Source organism: Salvelinus fontinalis, chromosome 4 (assembly GCF_029448725.1).
Source record: "Salvelinus fontinalis isolate EN_2023a chromosome 4, ASM2944872v1, whole genome shotgun sequence".
Taxonomy (NCBI): domain Eukaryota; kingdom Metazoa; phylum Chordata; class Actinopteri; order Salmoniformes; family Salmonidae; genus Salvelinus; species Salvelinus fontinalis.
Genome location: NC_074668.1, coordinates 65687165 through 65705856, shown reverse-complemented (window position 1 = coordinate 65705856; position 18692 = coordinate 65687165). Strand labels below are relative to the sequence as shown.

At 42.3% G+C, this 18692-nt stretch overlaps 1 protein-coding gene across 2 annotated transcripts in view; it reads left to right on the top strand.

Annotated features, from left to right (window-relative positions):
- furina (furin (paired basic amino acid cleaving enzyme) a) overlaps positions 1–8548 on the top strand; it is a 97865-nt gene extending 89317 nt beyond the window's left edge. For both annotated transcript variants that reach the window (XM_055921003.1, XM_055921002.1), the window contains exons 15-16: positions 857–985; positions 4536–8548. In XM_055921003.1, coding sequence (XP_055776978.1) covers positions 857–985; positions 4536–5149 — 743 coding nt within the window. In that variant the 3' untranslated portion in view covers positions 5150–8548. The remainder of the gene's footprint in view (positions 1–856; positions 986–4535) is intronic.
- The last annotated feature ends 10144 nt before the right edge of the window (positions 8549–18692 follow it).

Genomic DNA, 18692 nt, shown 5'->3' with positions numbered 1-18692 from the left:
CATTGATGTACTGCGTGAGAGAGAGTGTGTGCATGTGCAGTATGTGCTTGATTTATGTGTTAATGGATTTGTGTTTTTCGTAGTGTGCGTCTGTGCATGTACGTCATTCATGTGTTGATGATTTTGTGTGTGTGAGATGCTTCCAGACCGCTAACAGGGAGTGTTTTATGCGAGGGGCAGCAGTGTCTGTGCCTGGAGAGCTTTCATTTTGATCCCTTTTATACAAGCTGTCAGGCAGTCTCTTTCTAGCTCCACACACCCACCTCTAAATCAGCTTCATTAAACCAGGGAGAGTAAATCAAGCAGGAGAGTGGAGGGCCCTGCTGTCTGGCCCAGGCTGACCCAGTCTGACCCAGAATAACTATGACCTAAGACCCATCCAGGCCACACTACTGTCAGACAATATTTATTTGTAATTTTCTCTCTGTTGCTCTTTCATTTTTTCTCTCACTCTTCTTTCCTTCCCTCCCTCCCTCCCTCCCTCCCTCCCTCCCTCCCTCCCTCCCTCTGGCTGTAGATCTCTCAGCCCCCCCCTGCCCCCTCTGTGATATAGGAAGTTGGACCATCTCAAAGGGCCCCTCATATAAATGGCTCTCCCGGGAAGTGTTGTTCTGAACTAACGGGTCTATAGAGAAACACCAGAATATATGCTTATATATTTAATGCTTTACTTCTAGGAATCTTTTCCTGTCATTCCATCCAGGAAATCCAAGAATATAAAATGAGCAGGATAGAAGCTGCAATTACAGAACCCACCCTGAAGAGTGCCAAAGCCTTGCTGGCGTAGACGGTGGCTTGGAGATCTGTGCTGTTGTTGCTTATGTGTAAAGTTCGCTCTCTCCCTCCCTCTGTCTAGGCACTCTGACTCAGTTCACCCTGGTGCTGTATGGTACAGGCTCAGACTCTCCCAGCTCCACAGCCAAGGACCTCTCTCAGTCCAGTAACGGCAGCTGTAAGACTTTTGACCTACAGCAGATCTGCATTGGTAAGAATGTTACTGTTGGTTACCATTGGTTACTGTAAGAGAATGTAGATTCTGTACCTAGGGTTAGGCCACTAGGGTCTCGTAGAGCTATGGTGTGCCCAGGCTTGTTCCTGCACAGCACAAATGCACCTAATTAAATCCATCATGGTCTAATGGATCAAAAGTCTGCCCCACTGTGGCTCTGCCGGCTTCAGTTACCTACCCCTACCCTAAACCTAACCATTTAATGAACAGGTACATTTACACTGCACATTGTACAGGTAAGACCGGAGAGATGAAACACTGGCTCTTCTATCAAAAGTGTGTGGCTTGTCTCCAAAAGATAGATTGCGAGCTACCGGTAGAATCAGAAATTGTCATGAACATAAGGCTACCGGTTACTATCCAATCAAAGACACATTGACATTATCCCACCCCTGGTTTGCCACTGTTGACTAAAAAGCCAAACGTAACACAATATCTGGCAATTAAATTCTCGCAATATTGCCTGTTTGGTGGACGCGTTTGTCTAATGATAACCGGCGTCTTGTGGATAGACAGAAGGACTTTCCCCATAAACCTTTTCAATTAAATGTGAACAAACATTTAACCTCACAGAACTAGGCTATGTCATGATTATTTGTATCAATTGGGTGGCCATTGCTTTGCAAACTCTGCCATGACATGTTCTACAGACCTCAAAAATGGTCTTCTGATGTGGTTTAAGCATTGACATGGACTCCATCTTCGTTGTTTCTTTATGAATAATTGTTATATTGAGAGTAAAAAATACAATTAAACAGAGATCTGAATTTGTGAAAATACACATTGTATGAGGCCTGTCATGCCAAATACTGTTTCTTAACCATTATATTACCCGGGTATATTGACAGAAAGCACAAATATTGTTCACTAAGGATCTGGGGAAAAAGTAGCTTGTGACATGTTACATTTTAAGGTAGCGTTCATGCTAGAGGTTGGAGACCACTGCCCTAGAATAAGACTGGGAGAGACGGGAACAGTCTGACCCCTGCAGGATCCCCTGGGTATCACAATTTAACTCTCTTGTTGGTATACTGTATCAGATAGTGAGCGGCGTAATGGCATAGATGTAGGTTGTTGAAGCATGAACTCTGGATGGTTGAGTTTGTTGATTAGCTCGTCCTCAGTGACATCTACTGAGATATTGAGTAAACATGGAGGCAGGTTGGCGAGGACGGCATTTTCCGAGCTAAACTGACCAAGACGCACCTCCAACAACACATAACACATCATTCTGCCCCAAAACAATCCTAAAAAAGTAGGACAGGTAAAAAATTACATTATGTAATGGACAACCAGTGGGTTACATTGGTTTGAAGTTTGTATCGGTACATTTTTGACGAGCTGATCATAGTAAAAAAGAAGATACTTCTGCATTTGCTGCCGTGTAAACACATTGATTCTCATTGCAAATAGGCCCAGGATAACTCCTGATAAAGTTGGGTAGCTTAGTCACAGGGTAACTTAATCATGGGAATCAGGACTAATGAAGCAAATGCAACTGCCTGTTTTACAAACAGTAGGCCTACCAAATGGATGGGCATTCATAAAATTCCATTGCAGGCTGACACTGTAGGCTACACCCCAGTCAGCACTGACTGACGCCGACATCAATTGGGTGTCTTTTTTTTGGTCCTGTCCGGACCAGTCTTTTTGTTTCCACGCCCACGGATGTAGATTTTTGGTCAGGTCCAGACCAAATCTGAACCAATTATAGACGTCTATGTTTGGCTCAGATTAGGTTTGGTCTGGGACTCCCGAGTGGCGCAGTGGTCTAAGGCACTGCATCGCCATGCTAGCTGTGCCACTAGAGATTCTGGATTTGAGTCCAGGCTCTGTCGCAGCCGGCCGCAACCGGGAGGCCCATGGTGCGGCGCACAATTTGCCCAGCATCGTCCGGGTTAGGGAGGATTTGGCCTGCAGGGATGTCCTTGTCGCGCACTAGTGACTCCTGTGGCAGACCGAGCGTAGTGCACGCTGACACGGTCGCCAGGTGCACAGTGTTTCCTCCGACACATTGGTGCGGCTAGCTTCCGAGTTAAGTGGGCATTATGTCAAGCAGTGTGGCTTGGTTGGGATGTGTTTCGCAGGACGCACGGCTCTCGAATTTTGCCTCTCCCGAGTCCGTACGAGAGTTGCAGCAATGAGACAAGACGACCAAAACTACCAATTGGATAACACGAAATTGGGGTGAAAAACGGGGTAAAAAAAAAGACCAAAATTTAAAGGTTTGGTCTGGACCGACCTTCGTTTGCTCCAAACAGACGGCTGACTATAAATTACGTATTTTCTACTTTCATTCAGAACTGAAATTTACCTGATTTCAACATCCGGAAAATACGTATTTTAAACATCCGGAAAATATGTATTTTCACCTTTCATTCAGAACCTAAAATGAACGTCACTTCAACGTCTGGAAAATACTTAATTAATGGGACTATTCTAGTTTTGTAGGGGTATAGGAGGAGGGCGGGAATTTTGGGTCTCATCTAGAGCAGCAGAACGGCCAGGACAGGGCCTGGCTGTGTTTAACACATTCAGCCAGTTAGCAGATGACAACTCTTATTAGTGCAGCCAGACCAGCCCTGTAGACATACTGTATCATTTGTATTGGAATTTCGTCCCTACTGCTCCCTCCTCCCTCTGTCCTCTGTCATCAACCCCTTCTCCCTCAACACTCCATCACTACTCCCACCCTCTTCCTCTCTCTTCCTTCCTCTGTCCTCCTCTTTTCCTGCTGTCCCCTTTCATTTGATCCTTCCTCTCTCTCCCACCCACTTCAACTCTTTCAACAGGGAGAGAATCACAACTCATTATGAACCAAGTAATTAGATTGGGGTAATGGTCTGTCTGACCATGTAGGCTGGGGTGGAATGGGCTGCTGGGGGGGGGGGGGGGGGGGGGGCTGTGTGTGTGAGCTGTGTGTGTGAGATTAGCTTTCCAAATCATTGGGGGAGATAAGGAGTTACAGGGTGCTGCTACAGAAACTACTGTGGTGATAACACACTAATGCCACTGCCAAACTGTTCACATGGATGTGCAGACTTAGTACAGATAAATGCTTCAGAGCTTATTAGAAAGTCCATATATCTGCAATATTATTATTTCCAACTGGGTTGTCAAAGCACGGCTCAGGGCATAGATATGCTACAGTGCATTTCTCCTCAGATTGATGAGGGATTTACACATGCTGCATTTGTCTCAGCACACAATCTGTACATTCTCACACTCCAAACGGTTTGCGGCAGGAAACTGTTCATTCTAGCAGAGGCTACATGAACATTATGCAGCTTAAGTTGAGGGAACTTTCACAGACTCATGATTTTAATGCCCCAGAATGAGGCGATGCGTAATGTGCTGCATGATTGTCATGGCAGACTATTCAAATACAGTTCACATATTTGAAGGTTTGTGTGAATTAAATCAATTTATTAGCGGTGATTGTGCACTAACCATGTTAAATGAAGAATTTGGACACCAGCAGTACTAAAACGTGTCTCTGTTTCTCCTCTTGTCTCCCTGTATGCAGAGTGCAATGGTGGCTACTACCTCTTCCAGCAGGGCTGTGTGAGGGACTGTCCAGCCGGCTACACCGCAGGCTCCCAGCTCCTCAATTACACCATGGGGAACTCTGTGGATCCAGCCTCGGTCCCCTCCTGCCTGCCCTGCCAACCATCCTGCCTGACCTGCAGCGGCCTCAGCCCCAGTGCCTGCCTCTCCTGCCCCCCTCACAGCCACCTGGACCCTGTGTCCAGCACCTGCCTGCACCTCAACCAGATCCAGAGGGAGTCCCCTGGCAACTTCATGGTAGGCCAGGGCAATGCCGGTCCGCGCCCAGAGCTCAGCTCCCGCCTGCCCGTCACCATCGCCGTGCTCAGCTGCATGATCATCATGGCCACCTTCGCTGGGGTGTTCGTTCTGCTGCAGCTGAGATCTGGAGTCTTGGCCAAACTGCCCTCACTGGAGGAGGCCGGCTCAGGCCTGAGGGGGGGCTTCGGCCTGGGGGGGAGCAGTAGAATGGTGTCGTACCGCGGTATCCCTACAGTGTGGGGCGACGAAGGGGTAAACACTGACTCTGACAACGATGAGTTTGACGTACACAATGAGAAGACTGCCTTTATCAAAACACAAAGTGCTCTTTAACCCCTTCCTGTCTTCGTATTCCTGCTTTCTACAGCCCCCCCCCAATCACTGACTCGTCTAATTCTGGGCTCCCTGTCCTCATGGTCCTCTCCTCTGGTTTCTCTTTCCCTGTTTCGCTCCCTCGTTCTTCCTTTCATCGGGTTTCATCCCCCAGGTTTAGTGTTCCACTCTGTGGTGGGTGACCTGATGGGAGGCTGGAGTCACGCGGAAACAAGGATGGCGTGTTCGGCGCTCGCTTCACACTCGGGTGCTTTTCTATTAAACTGTCTCTCTGTGCCCTTTCGCCCTCAATCACCACCAGACAGAGTGTTTTCTGAACACAGCCCATTTCCCGGACAGCTCCAGGGTTTCCCTGTCACAATAAACAAACCATTATTGTTTGCTCTCTTTTTATTTTTTTCCAGTTCCAGTGCAGTAGCCGGATGAGATTGTAAATTGGGGGTACACAGCTGTGTGCGTGCTGAGTAGACAGCGAGATCAGGGTAGTGTCAGATTCTGAGAAGCCACAGCTTGAGTCCTCATAGTCCCAGTGTTTTGGTGAATCAGCCCCAGGCTCTCCCAGAGCTACTGAGTGTGTCCATGCTGCAGTATGAGACTGTATCTCTCAGCTCTGGCTGGATACAAGGCTATGAGTCATGAGACTAGCAACACTCACTCTACCCCCAGCATGGAATTCAGAAGGCGTTCTGCTTATTCCGAGCGGTTTAGGAATGCTGAATTCATGTGATTCTGAGGGTTATATAAAGTCCCCTGACCTCCGCCCCTCTCTGTTCTCCGGCGGGGGGGGGGTGTTCGGACCGAGTGCTTGCTCGTTGCCAGATCCCCAAAGATAGGTCAGCAGTTCACCCAGCTACGCCTCCACACTTTACTGGGCCTCAGAATTTAGACCAAAATAATACTGCCTCTATGATTTGAAATCCCATTCCCAAGAAAAAAGTACCTATGAATAATTAAATTGGCTTTCCACTTAAGTCTTATAATTGCTCAGCTACTGAGGGTGAAAGTGGTTGTGAGATGTATTGTGGATGGGGCTCAGTACTGTAGAAGTGACTTTTTTAACACAAGGGTTCCTGTGGGCTTCTCTGAGCAGCTATACAGGTAGTGAGAGGAGTGTGTGATAGAGAGAAGGGTTTTACGCACTGCAGAGGAGAGAGAGAGAATAACAAAGTCTGGCCGTGATTACCAGACGGAGCACTCCACTCTCCCGACTCTGCTGCTCTTTTTAATGCTGTTCATCACACACACTTAGCACTATGTTGGTCTTACACACACCCTACCTCGTTTCAGTAAGGTATATGTGTGTCTGAGTGTGTGCCTGCCAAGTGTGTGAGCAGGTGTCCAGTTGAGCAAAAGGAAGGAATGACCACATTTAAGAATACTAAGGATGTGGTTGTGTTTGTAGGCTGAGTTATGATACTGGTTGGCCTATGTAGTTTCCCTGTCTGCTGTTCTTTAAAGAACTGCCTATGTTAAAGAACTGAGGTTGGCTATAATAAGCAAACTTCTTTTAACATCTTTTATCTGTCATTGAGACTTATCACAGCTTCTCTCCACTCGCCCTCCAGTCGTCATCAGGGATGTCGATGCAAACTAGAGATAATCTGTTTCATGTACTTGCCAATGAATTATATCCTGAACGACACTACAGCTCAGATGTGTTCCAAAGGACTTTTTTTCTACTCATACTGTATCTTTATTGAAAAACTTAAGTGAATTTTTGGCTGCATATCTTCCTTCTACAATCTGTACCTCATTAATTCATCCATTGGACAAATATTGGATCCATCCATCTTTTTTTTCCTATTTTTATGTTGAAGTTATTTTTCATTTTCGAGCAGATAATAGGGGGCTTCACTGAGGGGTTGTCATAGTGACAACGTGCATAAAAGATTGATGCAGCTGCTCATCCCGTCCTCTCACTCAGATCACACAGCAACGGCAGCAGAGTATATGTGTTCCATAGCAATGATGAAGGATTATATAGGTCAAAGGTGAAAGCTTTTCAGAGAAGGATATTTCTTTTGAACTGTAGGAGTTTTCCTTACACTGATTTACACTTCTACAGTAATAAAAGACTGAAATGTCTTTATCTACAGTGCTAGGGCTGTAGGGCTGCAGTCTCTCTCGTTTTTTCTCTCTCCTCCCCTACTCTGTCTTGGCACAATTGAAATGTAATTTAATATATCCTGATTTATGCCCTCTGAATATATAGTTTTCAGGATTGTTTTTTAATGGGGGGTGGGGGTGATTCCTGTGCTTTAAATCTTATGTAATTAAAAACATTGCTGAGGAAGACAGTCTTCCATACACAGATTGGGGAGTTGCTATCCTCTGAGTGCAAAGTAATGACGGCCAACTTTGAGCAAAATATGTAATTACTACAACGCTGGAATAGTGTGCCGTTTAGCCCTGGCTGATGTAAGGTGCTGTCGTTGATGATAATGTGTTCCCTTAAAATGAAGTAAATGATAAATCCTAAGAGACTTTTCTTCCTACCAGAATTATAGTTGAGCAATCATATAGCAATCATTTTAATGTCCCCCCCCCCCCCCCCCCTTTACATTGTTTCCTCTAAATTGGTCACTTCTGAATGGGGAAATCTATATTGCATTATAACAGTTTGTCTAAGGAAAAAGACAGCTGCTGGGAAGGAGGTTGCGCCCCTTGCAGTGCAGCCTCAATACTACGGTGTAGCTGCAGCAGAGATTCTGGCATTACCAAAGACGGGGCAATTTAGAGTTGTGTTCAGTACAGTTCTGCTCCAGATTGCTGAGCCTGAGTTGGGGAGATGATGTAATCTGAGGTTTTCTATATGCATTGATTCATAAATCAGATGAATATGTCTTTTTTAATATCTTTGTTATTCCTGCTTTTTAATGCAGAGAGACCTTTCCCTCTCCACCCCCTGCTTGGTGACAGTGGTGGAGCAGAGACATTCTGTATGCTGAGATACAGCGTTGGATGTGGAGGGAGCAGATTGAGAATGTATCCCATCCCCATACACTAAAGGGCTGAATGAGGGTGTGTGTGTGTGTGTGTGTGTGTGTGTGTGTGTGTTTTAACTACAGAAGGAAACACACTCATGGGGGTTAAACAGAGCTCTGGACATATGGCCCATCCAGCTCTGTCCACCTCTCCACACCTCTCCTTATGAAGTCTTTGACCTGGGGCTACATATAGTACCTTACAGAAACAGTGACCTATGAATAATGTAAAAGAATGACTACCTTAGATGGAACATAACTATAAAATAAGGCCTATTTTTGTACTATATATATATATATATATGGTGCAGTGTAATGTTCTTGTAATTTAAATATTTTTTTTTGCTCTTGTTAAATTTGTCATTTTTATTTAATTGATAGATTCTACGAAAAATAAAGATCTATGCAAACTTCAGGATTTGTCATGTGCTTTTCTATGTGATTGATGGAAAGCTGTATTACAAAAATCTAAATTATGATTGATACTGTACCTGGATGACAAGAATCAATATCTTATGTCCAGCTAGATTCAATTGAGCAGAATACTTTATTTCACCGGAGTGCTGTGCTCCAAGAGAATACAATGGCAGTTCAAATATAGAGTCAAAGTATAGGCCTAGAGGAGTTGGACAATTGTGGTACATGAAAAGAAAAGTATAACCTGTTTCTTACAATAGCAGTACTGTGTATCGTACCAGAAGAGCTACAGTATGTGGCCTCCGCCCACGGTTGGGTAGATTACTTTCTTAATGTAATCTGTTAGTTACTAGTTGTCCAAAATTGCTACATTCACCGCCTATTTTTTACATTTTGTTGGTAACACTTTATCTTGCTAACTTGCAGCTGTTTAAGTATATCAAACGTGCGCGAGTTTGAGCATGTGTCCATTTTTCTTATCAGCATTCAATTGAGCAATAAAAGCGCTACTCGTGGTCTTCTTAAATTAAACTTGTTTTTGATAGTATGGAGCACACTACCACGGGGGAGTTTAGAAGGGAGGAACTCCTCAAATTCTTATTCCATAGGCTAGGATCGGCACTATTCAGCTGTTGCAAGAGCGCATTGTATAGGTAATGGCTGTCCACTGGGGCATATTCATTGTGCCAGTTCTGTCAAAACGTTTCTTAAATGGAACGAAACGGGGAGGAACTTACTTGAATTTCCCGAGGTAAAGACAGATTCAGGTTTATTTGCTGGTAGTTTGCCTAAACTTCCACCATCAGCAGTTAGGGGCCGTCAACATAGTGACAAATCAATTTTTTCCAATTTCAATAGCTCTAACCATTACTCCTAAAACTTTCAAAATTGTTTCTAGCTAACCCGATGGCATACACACATTGCGCACACTTTTTTTTGTCGGTTTACATCTCACACTATTTTAAATGTATTTATTTTAATTTTAATAGCTACTTGGTCATGTGACCTACTGACTTCAAACAAGGTTCATAATGTACACTCAGGGGCAATACACAGTGAACAACCTTTAGTTTGTCCCCAAACAATTTTATTTGCTGGTTTTAAGCATTCAACTTTCAAATAGCTCTTTGTTGACTGTTGCTGGGTGCTATCGTCCTCCATCAGCACGGGCCTGTACCCTACCTGCCCTAAGCTCTCTCCTGGCCCCTTACACTAAGTCTGAATTTGTCCTACTAGGTGACCTAAACTGGAACATGCTTAAACCACCTGACCAAGTCCTAAAGCAATGGGACTCCCTAAATCTTTCTTAGATCATCACCAATCCCACAAGGTATGACTCCAAACACCCAGAAAAGGCTAATCTCCTCGATGTTATCCTCACAAATAATCCTGATAAGTATCAGTCTGGTGTTTTCTGTAATGACCTCAGTGATCACTGTTTTACAGCCTGTGTTTGTAATGGCTTCTCAGTGAAACGACCTGTCTTGATTTGTCATAGACGCTTGCTAAAAGACTTTAATGAGCAAGCCTTCCTTCATGAACTGGCCTCTGTAAAATGGTATAGAATCAGCTTGATCCTCTCTGTCGAAGACGCTTGGACGCTTTTTGATATTTTCAGTGGTATTGTTAACAAACACGCCCCCATAAAGAAAATGAACATTAAAAACAGGTTCAGCCCCTGGTTCGACCGTGATCTTGCAGAGTTACTCCACCTCAAGAATTGCATTTGGCGAAAGGCTTGGCACACGAATACTCGGGCTGACTGGCTATTGTTCAGGCAAATGAGAAATAAGTGCACTCAGGCTATCCGGAAGGCCAAAGTTCGTTACTTTAAGGAGCAGTTCTCTCTCTGTGGGTCTAACGCCAAGAAGTTCTGGAAAACAGTAAAAGACCTGGAGAATAAACCCTCCTCATCACAGCTGCCCTTGTCCCTTAATGTTGATGATGTGGTTGTTACTGACACGAAGCACATGGCTGAGCTCTTTAATCACCACTTCATTAAGACAGGATTCCTATTTGACTCAGCTATGCCTCCTTGCCCGTCCAACATTTCCTCATCTCCCACCCCTTCTAATGCGACTATCCCTGATGCTTCTCCCTCTTTTTTCCCCTGCCCTGCTACAAAGTTTCTCCCTGCAGGCAGTCACTGAGTCCGAGGTGCTAAAGGAATTCCTTAAACTTGACTCCAATAAACCATCTGGGTCCCCCCCCACCCCCACTGAAAAACCAGTGCCGCGAAATTCAAAAAATATATATTTTTTAAATATTTAACTTTCACACATTAAAGTCCAATACAGCTAATGAAAGACACAGATCTTGTGAATCCAGCCAACATGTCCGATTTTTAAAATGTTTTACAGGGAAGACACAATATGTAAAGATGTACATCTATTACCTAAAAACACATTAGCATAATCCACCATCTTTTATTTGTCCACCAACACCAGTAGCAATCACCAATTCGGCTAAACTAAGATATTTATAGCCCCTAACCAAGAAAAAAACTCATATTAACATATTAACATATTTATGGTATGGGATAGGTTTTGTTAGAAAAAAGTGCATATTTCAGGTAGATGCCATAGGTTACAATTGCACCCACCGTCACAAATGGACTAGAATAACTACATAGAGCAACGTGTTTACCTACTTACTAATCATCAAACATTTCGTAAAAATACACAGCATACACTAATCGAAAGACACAGATCCTGTGAATACAGACAATATTTCAGATTTTCTAAGTGTCTTACAGCGAAAACACAATAAATCGTTATATTAGCATAGCACATAGCACATAGCAGCCCAGCATTGATTCTAGCCAAAGTGAGCGATAACGTCAACATCGCCAAAATATATTAATTTTTTCACTAACCTTCTCAGAATTCTTCAGATGACACTCCTGTAACATCATATTACACAATCCATATAGAGTTTGATCGAAAATGTTTATATTTAGCCACCAAAATCATGGTTAGACAATGTGAAATGTAGCCCAGCTGGTGAGAAAATGTCCGTGCGCCATATTAGACAGTGATCTACTCTTATACATAAATACTCATAAACGTGACTAAAAAATATAGGGTGGACAGGGATTGATAGACAATTTAATTCTTAATACAATCGCGGAATTACATTTTTTAAATTATCCTTACTTTTCAATACAGTTTGCGCCAAGCGAAGCTACGTCAAAAAACATGGCGTCCTAAGCCACTAACATTTTTCGACAGAAACACGATTTATCATAATAAAAATGTCCTACTTTGAGCTGTTCTTCCATCAGTATCTTGGGCAAAGGATCCTTTCTTGGGTCTAATCGTCTTTTGGTGGAAAGCTGTCCTCTTGCCATGTGGAAATGCCAACTGCGTTCGGGATGAACTGGAAGCGTGCCCAGCAATTCACAGCGTTTCAGAAATAAATGTCCCAAAATCGCACTAAACGGATATAAATTGCTATAAAACACTTTAAATTAACTACCTTTATGATGTTTTTAACTCCCATAACGAGTAGAAACATGACCAGAGTAATATTACTCCCTCCACTAATGCTTGGAACAAGTGCGGGTCGATGTCCTCCAGGCGCATTACGCAGCAAGAAAAGACTTGCTAGCTACAGGGTTTTTTAATTTATAGTGCCTGTGAACGCGCAATCGACCCCATTCAAATCGTCATCACGTAAAGGCATCCAGGGGAAGACGTAAGCCGTGTCAGTATACTCATAGCAATAACAGTGCCCTTTTAACTGACTCCAGATCAGGGGCCAACATTTCTGAAATCTGACTCCATGTCAGGGAAATTGCTGTAGAATGGGTTCTGTTCCACTTAGAGACAAAATTTCAACTCCTATAGAAACTATAGACTGTTTCCTATCCAATAATAATAATAATATGCATATTGTATGATCAAGAATTTTGTGGGAAGCCGTTTCAAAAATTACACGATTAGCATAAATAGTGACAACAGCGCCCCCATCCTCAACAGGTTAAAGGACACATCACTGCACTCTATACTCCTCTGTAACTGGTCATCTCTGTATACTCGTCGCAAGACCCACTGGTTGATGCTTATTTATAAAACCCTCTTAGGCCTCACTCCCCCCTATCTGAGATATCTACTGCAGCCCTCATTCTCCACATACAACACCCGTTCTGCCAGTCACATTCTGTTAAAGGTCCCCAAAGCACACACATCCCTTGGTTGCTCCTCTTTTCAGTTCGCTGCAGCTAGCGACTGGAACGAGCTGCAACAAACACTCAAACTGGACAGTTTTATCTCAATCATGGACACTGTGTTGTGTTGCTACCATGTTGTTGTCATGTTATGTGTGCTTCTACACCTGCATTCTAGCTGTTTGGGGTTTTAGGCTGGGTTTCTGTACAGCACTTCGAGATATTATCTGATGTACGAAGGGCTATATAAAATTGATTGATTGATTATGTTGCTACCATGCTGTGTTGTCATGTGTTGCTGCCTTGTTATGTTGTTGTCTTAGGTCTCTCTTTACGTAGTGTTGTGTCTCTCTTGTTGTGATGTGTGTTTTGTCCTATATATATATATATATATATATATATATATATATATATATATATATATATATTATTATTATTTTTTTATCCCAGGCCCTCGTCCCCGCAGGAGGCCTTTTGGTAGGCCGTCATTGTATATAATAATTTGTTCTTAACTGACTTGCCTAGTTAAATAAATAGAATACAGTATATACAAATGAGATGAGTAATGCAAGACATGTTAACATGATTAAAGTGACTAGTGTTCCATTTATTAAATGGACAGTGATTTCAAGCCTATGTATATAGGCAGCAGCCTCTATGTGCTTGTGATGGCTATTTAACCTTCAGATGGCCTTGAGATAGAAGCTGTTTTTCAGTCTCTCGGTCCCAGCTTTGATGCACCTGTACTGACCTCGCCTTCTGGATGATAGCGGGATGAACAGGCAGTGGCTCAGGTGGTTGTTGTCCTTGATAATCTTTTTGGCCTTCCGCACGCGCACCATAAAAATACACAAAACAAAGAAATGGAACATTGTCCTTACTTGATGTAGAAACGGGTGAACAGTTTTGGAACACTGAGCCATTGACTGCAAGCACCAGTTAGCTGTGTTACGAGTAGGTTACTTTTGACAATAAGGCACCAGAATACAGCCATATAGTTTTGAACCTAGAAGAAGACCAAGAGACGGCAGTAGGCAGGGAGTCGACCGGGATGGGTGAGAGGAATGTCCAGTTGGCCAAAAAAGCATGGTAAACTAACATTACTGAGTGATTATCAAGCTAGCTGGCTTGGCTACAACTAATAAAGTCGAGGTGGCTAGCTAGCTGCGTTTTATAGACAGGTTCTCCGTTTTACACTTAGCTAGATAACTGCAATATCGTAAACCATTATTATATAGCTAGCTAAGGTAGCTAAATATCTGTCAGCAGGATAGTAGAATGTGTTATAAGCATGTTGGCTAGCTCACGTTAGCTATACTGAACAAAAATATAAATGCAACATTTTCAGTTGAGTTACAGTTCATACACTGCTCAAAAAAATAAAGGGAACACTTAAACAACACAATGTAACTCCAAGTCAATCACACTTCTGTGAAATCAAACTGTCCACTTAGGAAGCAACACTGATTGACAATAAATTTCACATGCTGTTGTGCAAATGGAATAGACAAAAGGTGGAAATTATAGGCAATTAGCAAGACACCCCCCAAAACAGGAGTGATTCTGCAGGTGGTGACCACAGACCACTTCTCAGTTCCTATGCTTCCTGGATGATGTTTTGGTCACTTTTGAATGCTGGCGGTGCTCTCACTCTAGTGGTAGCATGAGACGGAGTCTACAACCCACACAAGTGGCTCAGGTAGTGCAGTTCATCCAGGATGGCACATCAATGCGAACTGTGGCAAAAAGGTTTGCTGTGTCTGTCAGCGTAGTGTCCAGAGCATGCAGGCGCTACCAGGAGACAGGCCAGTACATCAGGAGACGTGGAGGAGGCCGTAGGAGGGCAACAACCCAGCAGCAGGACCGCTACCTCCTAACTTTAGATTCTCTGGCAACAACTCTGGTGGACATTCCTGCAGTCAGTATGGCAATTGCATGCTCCCTAAAAACTTGAGACATCTGTGGTGGTGTGACAACTGCACATTTTAAAGTGTCCTTGTATTGTCCCCAGCACAAGGAGCACCTGTGTAATGATCATGCTGTTTAATCAGCTTCTTGATAAGCCGTACCTGTCAGGTGGATATATTATCTTGGCAAAGGAGAAATGCTCACTAACAGGGATGTAAACAAATTTATGCACAATTTGTGAGATAAGCTTTTTGTGTGCGTATGGACCATTTCTGGGACTTTTATTTCAGCTCATGAAACATGGGAACAACACTTTAAATGTTGCGTTTATATTTTTGTTCAGTGTACTGTAGGTCATTTATTAAGCAATAGAGTGAATACTTAATAGGGTTGTCGTTTATTTAACAAGCTAGCTACCTTTGCAAATTCTTGACATCATCCTTCTTTGAAGCAGTTTGACTGCAAAATTAGGTCTCAACAATCACAGGTATCTAAGCTAGCAGCTAGCTAACTACTGTCAAATAAGGAGAAACATGTTGTCATGATGGAATAGGTCACCTACTGTATGTGAAGGTAGCTACAATACAGATTAGCCACAATATTGGAATTTGCTGTATGCCTAAACAATTGTTACTGAGATGAGACATGGTGCCATTATATAAATATCTTAGCTAGTTATAAATTCACATGTATGCCATGTCATTTGTCAAAGCAACAAATATCACAAAATGGCATGCATACTTTTCATCAGATCTACAGTACATGGCCAAAGGTATGTGGACACCCCTTCAAATGAGTGGATTCGGGAATTTCAGCCACACTTGACGGATGCCATAAGAACAGCATGAATCCTAAATACCATTTTCTTTTGTTAATCTACTGGTTTGTCGTATGATTTCTTGAAGCCTGGTGGAGATAGATGCAACCATACTACAACACAGGGTATTTTTCTGCATCCAGATTGAGGCTTTCTACCAGCAGAAACATGGAGCACTCTGTCTCAATAAAGGCGACCGCATTCTTCCCACCTGAAACAGTTCGGTAGAGTTAGTGCATATATTATGATGACATTTTGTGACGTTTTGTTCATTTTGGATAGTGCACCAAACAGTTATCTTATATTATTTCTGACTATTTTGAGGAAGTGTATTCTGGCTACGGCATCTAAAAATGGACAAACCGACGGGGAGACCGGGGATGGTTATAACACAGGTTAGTTGTAACACTCTCAATATCTCTAATCAGGAACCAGCTAAAATCATGTTACTCACTGTGCACATGGTCAGTTTAGTCCTCAAACCTCATGTGAAGAAGCAAGACCCTGTGAAAGACCGCAGATTTTATTGACAAAAATCAGATTTTGAGGTAAGAAAGTAACAAATGCCGTTAGATTCACCAAACTTATATCAGATTTATAACCAGTGTGTGTAGATATATTTGAAGTCAGTTAGCAATGCTAAAGTTTGAAGTTGAAGCTAAAATTGAAGATAGCTAATGGCTGCAAGGGTCAGGGTTAGTTGTAACAAGCCTAAGGAGGTCTGGGTACTGGGAATAGCAAATTATGCCCACCAAGCCTGTACCCCAGGACTACCATACCACTGTCACAACTGTGACTCAGTGAACATGTCAAACATTCACTCACACACACACTCAGTCTTGTACAACTAACCTTGTGGGGACACACATCAGTCCTATTCAAAATCCTATTTTCCTTAACCCTAACCCAAAAACCTAACCTTAATCCTAAAACTAACCCTAGCTCCTAACCTTAAACCTAACCCTAACATTAATTCTAACCTTAATCCTAAACACCCTAGAAATGGCATTTGACTAACAAAATGTCCCCAGTTGGTCAAATTTTTGTTCATTTACTATTCTTGTTGAGACTTTTGGTCCCCACAAGTATAAACATCCACACACAAAAAAAATGTTTTTGGAACACTTCAAATGTGACGTTTTATATGTGAACTCATGTCTTTTTTAGAACATTTCACATGTATTTGGACAACAAAACATGTGTTTATGATACACACACAGTTATTTTAACATAGTGTTCATCTAACATATTTGATTACATTATGTATGTTTATTTATACAGTAATTACTATTCAATGTGTCATCATCTGGGATTTGAACTCACAACCTCTTTGTTCACGGCATTATGATATTTCTGCTACGCCACCACACCTGTATTCCTGCACTTTGGACTTCAAAGTAAATCTCAGCTTTGTTGAATAAACACTCAAGATAAACTATGATATTGTATTTATTATAGTGATTCAGGAGTAACATTGAAACAGAATAACGACCCACCAACATTAACTTTCTCTATAGTTGTCTAAAGTAAGTTAAATCAATGATGAGAGGATGGCACTATTTTACCAAGTGCAATGAATTATATTATAAGTATTATAAGCAATGAATGTGTAGGGAAATGCTACAGACATTATTGCTAAAAGTCTCCCCTACTATTGCTGCTTTTTTATGGTTTTTCAAGCAAAGGTCCTTTTAAGGGATTATGCAAGCACACTCGTTTGAGTCGGTTAGGCGTCAGCCGGGCTGAAGCCTTTAGTCATGATTAGAGGTCAACCGATTAATCGGAATGGCCGATTAGGGCCGATTTCAAGTTTTCATAACAATCGGTAATCGGCCTTTTTGGATGCCGATTATGACCGATTACATTGCAATCCATGAGGAGACTGCGTGGCAAGCTGACCACCTGTTACACGAGTGGAGCATCAAAAGGACCTTGTTGCTGCAAGGAGCCAAGGTAAATTGCTAGCTAGCATTAAACTTATCTTATAAAAAAAAACTATCTTCACATAATCACTAGTTAACAACACATGGTTGATGATGTTACTAGGTTAACTAGTTTGTCCTGCGCTGCAGATAATCAATGCGGAGCCTGTTAATTTATCATCAAATCACAGCCTACTTCAACTTCGCCAAACCAGTGATGATTTAACAAAAGCGCATTCGCCAAAAAGGCACAATCGTTACACAAATGTACCTAACCATAAACTTCAATGCCTTTCTTAAAATCAATACACAGAAGTATATTTTTTAAACCTACATATTTAGTTAAAAGAAATTCATGTTAGCGGGCAATATTAACTAGGGAACTTTGTCACTTCTCTTGCGATCAGTGCAAGCAGAGTCAGGGTATAAGCAGCAGTTTGGGCCGCCTGGTTCATTGCGAATTGTGTGAAGACCATTTCTTCCTAACAAAGACCATAATTAATTTGCCAGAATTGTACATAATTATGACATAACATTGAAGGTTGTGCAATGTAACAGCAATATTTAGACTTAGTGTGACCACCCGTTCGATAAAATACAGAACAGTTCCGTATTTCACTGAAAGGATAAATGTTTTGTTTTCAAAAGTATAGTTTCCGGATTTGACCATAGAAATACGAGCCTTTGGTCATTAATGTGTGTTTATTATATTATAATTAAGTCTGATATGATAGAGCAGTCTGACTGAGCGGTGGTAGGCAGCAGGCTCGTAAGCATTCATTCAAACAGAACTTTACTGCGTTTGACAGCAGCTCTTAGCAATGCTTGATCACAGCACTATTTATGACTATCAACTCCCGAGATTAGGCTGGCAATACTAAAGTTCCTATAAGAACATCCAATAGTCAAAGGTATATGAAATACAAATGGTATAGAGAGAAATAATCGACGCGGCATACTGTAATTCCTATAATAACTACAACCTAAAACTTCTTAACTGAGAATATTGAAGACTCATATTAAAAGGAACCACCAGCTTTCATATCCATGCTTTCCACCTAGCCACCCTACCCTGGTTAACACCCCTGCACCCCCCACAGCAACTTGCCCAAGCCTCCCCCATTTCTCCTTCACCCAAATCCAGATAGCTTATGTTCTGAAAGAGCTGAAAAATCTGGACCCCTACAAATCAGCAGGGCTAGACAATCTCTTTCTAAAATTATCAGCTGAAATTGTTGAAACCCCTATTACTAGCCTGTTCAACCTCTCTTTCGTATCTGACATCCACAAAGATTAGAAAGCTGCCGCGGTCATCCACCTCTTCAAA